General features: G+C 29.8%; 1 protein-coding gene across 1 annotated transcript; it reads left to right on the forward strand.

Moving 5' to 3' along the window:
- The first annotated feature begins 4,110 nt into the window (after window positions 1–4,110).
- On the forward strand, window positions 4,111–6,740 carry LOC120275257 (ubiquitin-conjugating enzyme E2-23 kDa-like). The gene is made up of 6 exons (XM_039281779.1): window positions 4,111–4,253; window positions 4,348–4,427; window positions 4,726–4,840; window positions 4,925–4,977; window positions 5,077–5,205; window positions 6,436–6,740. Exons 1-6 carry the CDS (start codon window positions 4,210–4,212, stop codon window positions 6,567–6,569), a joined length of 555 nt encoding a protein of 184 aa, XP_039137713.1. The 5' UTR covers window positions 4,111–4,209; the 3' UTR covers window positions 6,570–6,740.
- Window positions 6,741–7,957: the final 1,217 nt, after the last annotated feature.

Below are 7,957 nucleotides of genomic sequence, written 5' to 3' on the forward strand. Positions count from 1 at the left end.
TATCCCCCAAAATTCACTGTTTTGAAAACTTCGTTCTGGGAAAGACATTTGGCGATTTATAATTGGGTAAATGTTGAACATAAGTTAATTAATAACACTACCAAGTACCAACACCACCTAATCCTCCTTCTCACCGTCCTCTTCGCCAAACCCTATCCCTAGCTGGTGCCGGCACGATCCTCTTCTCGAGATCTCCTCTCAACCCCTCTGCTTTCTCTCTTCAAACTCTTCCTCCTTTTCTCTCCTCCTCCTTGATCTTCTTTTCAATGATTTCAGACATAGCAACGGGGACATTCTTTGAGATTCGGACTTCTGATGAGCCGATCAAAGATCGGCGACCTGCTAGCGATGTGCAGCTTCGATGATTCCTTTTCTAGGAATCGATGCTATGTGCGAGCAGAAATTCGTAGTGAAGGAAAGGAGCCATACAGAAATTGATATTTCTGTTCTCCTGATGATCATGGCCGGCACTGGAAGCAGAAAGGTTTAATCGCTTCTTGAAATTGTTGGGTGTGTTAGGGTTTTGTTTAATCATTTACTTGATTTCTTTGTTCATAGACATGGAGGATTGTTGGGTGTGTTCTGTCGCTGCTTCAAGAGCTATTGAGCCATATTGATTGTATTCTTTGATTATTTATCAAATTTCATTGGTTGTGTCCAATCCCTCATTCTTTTAATTAGGGTATCAGCATCAGAGATGAGGGAGAGGATTGGGTCGGTGACTCCAAAAGTGGTGGCAAAGAAACTCTCCATCTGTACCTTCCACGTGTTCTGTTTGCAGCTCTATCGATCGTTGACACACAAGAAAGTATGACATCTCTTCAGTTTTAGTGCTTATTTTTTCTTGACTGGGAAAGGGAGACGTCCGTCGGGAGTAGATGGGAGATGGGAGTGAGAGACTGAGAAGGAGAATAAGAGCGGTGGTGGTCAACGAGCCATCCATGGGTTACTGAAGAAGAAGAAGAAGAAGAAGAAGAAGAAGAAGAAGATGATGAGATCATGGGAAGTGAAATGTTCAATGAAATGACAAAGTGGTGTGTAGCGTGGGGATAGTGCCGTGGGTATACTCTAGCGTTGTTGCTTTCTCTTTCTCTCTTTATTTTTATCTGCGTTTGCAAAAACTTTCAGGATGATGAATTTTTAGTTTGAAAAATGAAATTTGGATGTCATATAAAATGTTTTTTTTATTGATACCCATATTTATTAATTTTATTAAAAACAAAAAAATCAGTTTATAAGTCAGATACGTTGAATGATGTTAATTGATTATCCTTTTATATTTTTAAATTTAAATGAGGTGATAAAACGGTATTGTTGTTGGTGTGGAGATAAGGTGGTGATGAAGTTGGTGTATGATTGAGTAGATTTTGGATGTATATAAAAAATTTATTTAATTTAAACGAGAAGAGAAAGAGGGATTTACTCATATGGTAGAAAGTTTTTAATAGTTTTTTGTTTTTTTTTTAAATATTAAAGTTTGGTTAAACTACTCTTCTTGCAAAAAGGTCCATTTAGAGGGATTATGAATTTTTTTGGGGGAGTTAATATATCCAAACCTATATTGGAGCATGTCAACATTTGGATTTTTTTAAGTGCTAATTTATTTTAATTTCTTTTGACAAATTAGTAATAAACATTTTTTTTTATTTATTTTAATTTTTCTTCTAAAAGTGAATTTAAAATTTAGTTTTGTTAGTTTAAGAAGAACCTAATACAATATTTTTTCTCTTCATTTTTTAAGTTAATTTAAATATTTTTTATTTTTATTTTAAATTTGGTTTTATTTGTTTGGTTTTGTTCCGTAGAGGTATAAAGTTAGAGAGAAAGATATATTTTCTTCATTTTTTACATTATATTTTTCGCTCTCATAATTAGTATTTAAGATTTGATTTTGTTAGGTTTAATTTTGCGTCACTAGCATACCGGCGGTGATTAAGAAACAAATGTTGAAATGAAAAAAAATATTTATTAATGTTTGGCTGCATGAGTTAAAATGTGCAAAAACATCCACTATTATGGGAAAAAAATTTAGGGATAATTTCCTGAATCAGAAAAACATGCATACGATAAACATGTCAAAATTTACAATACAGATTTGGTAGTGATGTTGACCCAGATTTTGTACACATGTCAATCCAAGACTGAAGAAAGAATAAAAAATTACAACATCAATTATCAGCCAAACAAACCCCACAATGCAAGACACTAGGCCAAACCAAGAGATAAGGGAGCAAGCATCCTCCATGAAAATTGTTTTAAACATACCAGATTTTTTTTTCATAAAAATTGTTTTAAACAACATATATGGAGGTTTGTGTCTTAATAATGTTCCGCCAACCCAATAAGAAGATGGCTCACTATCATAACTGATATGAATCGAAGAAAAGTAGATATTGTGGTCAAACAAGGGGATTTGATTTGACTTTAACGTCTAACTTGCACTTATTTCTACAACTTGCCAAAAGAATTAGGTGTTTCTTCCAATCTTATGTCCATATAATAAAATAAAATCATATCTAGACATATTTGTATAGAATTTGTTGAGAGGTGTTGTCATATAACCCACAAAATCTTTTGCTACGTAAACCATTAAATTTTTTGTTCATGTAATTGTTATTTACTACCCACTTATAGACAGAGTCAGAGTATTAGTATAAATTATTATATTATAATTTAGTTTTTTTTAAACCGGAATTCATCACCTCCCTCTTATAAAAAAATATTATTTGAAGCCATTATTTGTTATTCTCATTTAGATATTAAGTAAAAAAGATTAACTAAGCAAGTAATAATTGAACGATCTCTCTCTCTCACTCTGTTGTTTCTCTATTCCTGCAGATCAGTGTACCATCAAAAATTATTTTTCCTTTCAAAACATTGAAATGAAATCATTTTCATTATTCAATAAATAATATAACATATTCCAGAAATATATTTCTCAACCTTTCACATCTTGCAAATATACTTCTCATATTGAAAACGATTTACAAAAAAAATGACATGAACAAATTTTTTTTCAAAATTTATACTATCTTTGTAATCTTCCTTTTAGATATGATTAACCCGCAGCGTTAGCGCCGGTACATAAATCTAGATATATATATATATATATATACTCATTAAATAAAGGGTATAGCATGATGTAATCCATTAAAAATCCAACGGTTGAGGATCATCATTTTCTGAATTTGAATTTATGAATGCACGAGAAACACATGCTCGTATATATATAGAAAAGGGTTTTTGTGGACGTACACGGACATTTACAGACAGCAACAGCAATTGAGTAGGAAAAAAATACTGTTCATCCCACTTTTTTACTGTACATTATTTATAAACACAGTATTATTGTTCACTGAATAGTGCAAAACAGTTGAATTGAAATCCAATGGCCCAGAAACAACGTTCACAGATTATGAATTTGTGAACGTGCGTAGAGGATCGATGCATATATATATACTTTCTCTGTTTTTCTTAGTTTTTAACTTTATCTAATTCACACTGATTAAATAAAATTAGTTAAAAATAATTGATTATTTATATTTTATAAAAAAATTTATTACTTCTCAAAACTATTCCTATTTAAAACTCCATTAGTAGAGTATATAATTTAATGCTTAGTTGATTGTAATTTATTGAAAATTATATAAGTATAATAAATTAAAGAGTAAATTTAGAAAGAATTATTTAATACTGTATAAAGTTTTTAATGTGGCAAGTAAAAAAGAACATAGAAGAGTTTCAAAATGTAACAACTAAAAAAAACAGATAAAATATATATATATATATATATATATAATAGACACTTGCATTTAAATTTTGGTTCAATGATTATGTTTGCATCACTATATAAATACTATTTATCACACTAAATATTATAAATAAAATATTATTTATCATACCAAACACAATAAATAAAACAAATAATACTTTATAGCCATTGAATTTGAATCCAACGTCATATCTTTGAATTTCTTTGTCCTTAGATTTCGTATATAAATTTGTGCACGTAAATGACCCACTCTCATATATATATATATATATATATATAAATATAATATCAGAGTTTTACAGGGGTGTAAATGTGAAAAGGAAGAAAAATAGAAGGCAAGTTTGCCACGTTTATGTCATCCTAACACTGCAAGCAAAGTAAAAGGAAGGAAGAAAGGTGGAAGCTTTGAGCGAGCAATCCAATCTTGATCCCCAACCATGTCGTCTCCCAGCAAGCGCCGTGAGATGGACCTCATGAAGCTGTAGATTCTCTTCAGATCTTCTCCTTTTTTGTGTTTTTTTCAGTGATTCTTTTGGTTTTCTGGTTTGATTTTTATGGGGGTTTTCTTTTCGTAGAATGATGAGTGATTACAAGGTGGAGATGATCAATGATGGAATGCAAGAGTTCTTTGTTGATTTTCATGGTCCCAATGACAGTATGTTACTCTTTATCCTCTCTCTCTCTCTCTCTCTCTCTCTTGGTTTCCTTTTTGATTTTGCAATGCATGGAGTTTATTGGAAGTGATTTTGTGTTTTTTCTCTTTTGGGTGATTTGTATGGTTTGTTTCTGTTTCTGGATCATTTTTTTATAAGAAAGTTTGGATCTTTGTTAGATTTTTATATCAGAGTTATGAAAACTTGATTTTTTTATGTGATTTTTCTCTTGTTTGGATTAGGGATTTGGATTTAATTTTGGTGATTTTTTATTTGTTTTGTTGTGGGATTATTTGATAGGTTTGTATCAAGGGGGAGTTTGGAGGGTGAAAGTTGAACTCCCTGATGCTTATCCTTACAAGTCTCCATCCATTGGTTTTGTCAATAAGATGTATCATCCTAATGTTGATGAAATGTGAGCTTTTGATGTAATAGATCTCACATTATTTCACTGATTAGAGTAAGATTTTAGAACAATGATGATGTTTGTGGATTTCAGGTCTGGTTCTGTTTGCTTGGATGTTATCAATCAAACTTGGAGCCCTATGTTTGGTGAGATATTGTTTATCAAACCCTGTTTAGCATTATATTTATTGGTTGCTTTTCTTGTCAATTACAAGTGTTTTTGATTGTTTCATTTTAATTTATCAGATCTTGTGAATGTTTTCGAAGTCTTCCTACCACAACTTTTGTTATATCCTAATCCTTCTGATCCATTGAATGGAGAGGCTGCAGCTCTGATGATGCGTGATCGACCTATTTATGAGCAAAGGGTGAAAGGTGAAGTTAACATTTTTAATTTTTTGTTTCTGTTTGTACAAAATTATTGTTAAGGATGAGTATGAGCATAACATGTTTGTTAAGTGATTGAACGGGAACTGACCATTGATTCGACTCCTTCCTTTAGGCTTGATTGTATTTCTGAGCTGCCATTGTATTCTTTTGTGAGCAAATGATTAAGCTTATGATAGATTTAAGTTTTCTTTTTTAATGTTTATTGTAGGTTGTTACGGTGAACTAATCGAACAAAAAATTGTGCATGGTGAATTAAACTTGCTTGGTTGTTTTATATATGTATATATATATATATATATATATTTTTTTTTACTTAAATGTAGAAGACCTCCATTGATTTACATGCATGGTGATGTTGGAGGAAAAGATGTGTCGAGCTTGTGCATGTGTATGTTCTTTGTCTGCCTATATTACTTGGTGAATTGGCGAGATATTTAATTCAATTTAGTGATTTGTTTGTCTTTGAGATGAAACATGTCTGCAATAACAAAACTAAGTTTTCGGGTCTTGAGACAATCATCATAATTGTCCAAAAGTATTAGCTTGAAATTGTTTATAGGACATCAACTCTGATGATCAATAGAGAAATGACATGCACCTTTTGTTTCAATGTTAGTTAATGTCTTCACTAACATGTATGTCGATTAGTGTTAAATTAGTGTTAAACTAACCATTCCGTGATTTTTAGATGTTATCACTTTATGTCTTTCTTAAATTAAGTTGATATAACTTGTATGTAATTTGCTTCAGTTCCCGTTGTTGTTTATTATTGAGAAATTCATTAATCCTAATACTTCAATTCGTGTATTTCATGAAACTTTCTTTTCTTCGAATAACAAGTTGTATCATCTTTTATTTTAGTGTATTTGAGTACCTAATAGTCTTATATCGGTTAATTTTAGTAAATATGAATTTAAACATATAACTTTTGCTTTTTCATCCTATTAGCTTAAGCTTATGGATTGAATTGAGCTCAGATACTACGCATTTAACACCGTATCAAAGCTTAGTTTCTCTAGTTTGTTTGGAACATGGTGAAAATCAATTAATTTGGAAAATACGCATTTGAATATATAAGTCTGGATTTATCATTTGAACAACTTAAGTTTTTAGCCCACATAATATGTTTGGCATAAACCGGACAAATTTGTTTATGTAAAAGACTTTATCAATTTTTTTTTTTTTAATTTAGTGTTTTACTATTTTATCATCCAGAATACTGTGAAAAATACGCAAAGCCGGAGGATATCGGTGCGCCTTCGGAGGAGAAATCGAGCGACGACGAAGAGCTAAGCGATGCGGAATACGATTCCGGTGATGACGCTGTGGTTGGCAAAGCAGACCTTTAGCTTCAAATCATTGACTCTTCTCTGTACATTGTGATTCAATTTCATAAAGAAAATGAATGTCTCATTCAACACAGTTTCATTCATCATTGTAAATAATTGTGTGTACTCTTTCATGGTATCATGTTTGTACTCTGATTCAAATTGTTAAAAATAAAATTTAACTTAAAACTCTGTATTAAGTTCCATTTGCAAAATGATGTGTATATTGTCTTATATATATATATATATATATATATATATTAATTATTGTGTTTTATGATTGTCGAAATTGTTAAAATGACTACTTTACCCTTATTTTTATTATTTATAAGGGGTTTTTATTATTATTATTTTACATGTATTCCTCTTGTAAAAATCTTGAATTACTTTTGTATCTTTATAAATTATTATTTTATAAAAATTTTTGAATTTATTTTAAATTGTTTTAATTGTAGGGGTATTTTATGGGTATGCAAACAAATACATAAATTAGAAAAGGTATGGTTATAGTTTTTGAATTAACAAAGAGCTTTTTTTATGATTAAAATTAAGAATAAAAATGAGTTATTTTACTTTCCATTTAGAAAATAGTTTTTTTTTAAGCCATCAATAAAAGTAACAAAGTTTTTTCCTTCATTAGATAAAAATGAGCAATTTTGCTCTTTGTTCCAATATTTTTTTTAATCCTTCAATAAAAAGAAAAAAAAAATTCTTTTCCTGATTACAAAATGAATTTTTTTAGTATATTTCAAAAGAACCAAAATGAACTTAAAAAGAAAAACTTGGATAAAATTTCAAATAATAAATACAAAAACCATGAATTAAATAAACCTTTTGATTTGGATTATTAAGTACAACTCCCTAGAAATCTAACAAGCTCCATTCCAACCACCACATGATTCATGAAACCTTAAATAAATAAATAAATAAATAGACGACAATTATAAAAAAAAAATAGATAAAAGGTGAAAGTGCATTTTAGTCTATAAATTATACCTTTTAATTCAGTATAATTTTTTAATTTTAAGAAATACTTCATTTTGATTTTTAAAATAATAAAAAAATACAAAAAATAGTTTTTGAACTAGATTAAAAAGGAGTGATTTTACTCCCTAAATTCAAAAACAGTCCTTGAACTTTTTTCTCTTTTTTTTAATCCTTTAACAAAAATAGCAATTTAGATTTTCACAGAACAAACTTGGATAGAAATTCAAATAATAAATACACAACCAATGAATTAAATTTACCACATGATTCATGAAACCCTAAACCAACAATAAAAAAATTAAAGTTTAATCCACTCCATTAATGATCAAGTACCAACTTTATTGGTGATTGGGAAATTATTAATAGGTCCTCTGAACCCTAACCCTAGGCCATGGGCTCTAATTAGGGTTTATTTTATTGTA

Source organism: Dioscorea cayenensis, chromosome 14, assembly GCF_009730915.1.
Source record: "Dioscorea cayenensis subsp. rotundata cultivar TDr96_F1 chromosome 14, TDr96_F1_v2_PseudoChromosome.rev07_lg8_w22 25.fasta, whole genome shotgun sequence".
Classification (NCBI taxonomy): Eukaryota; Viridiplantae; Streptophyta; class Magnoliopsida; order Dioscoreales; family Dioscoreaceae; genus Dioscorea; species Dioscorea cayenensis.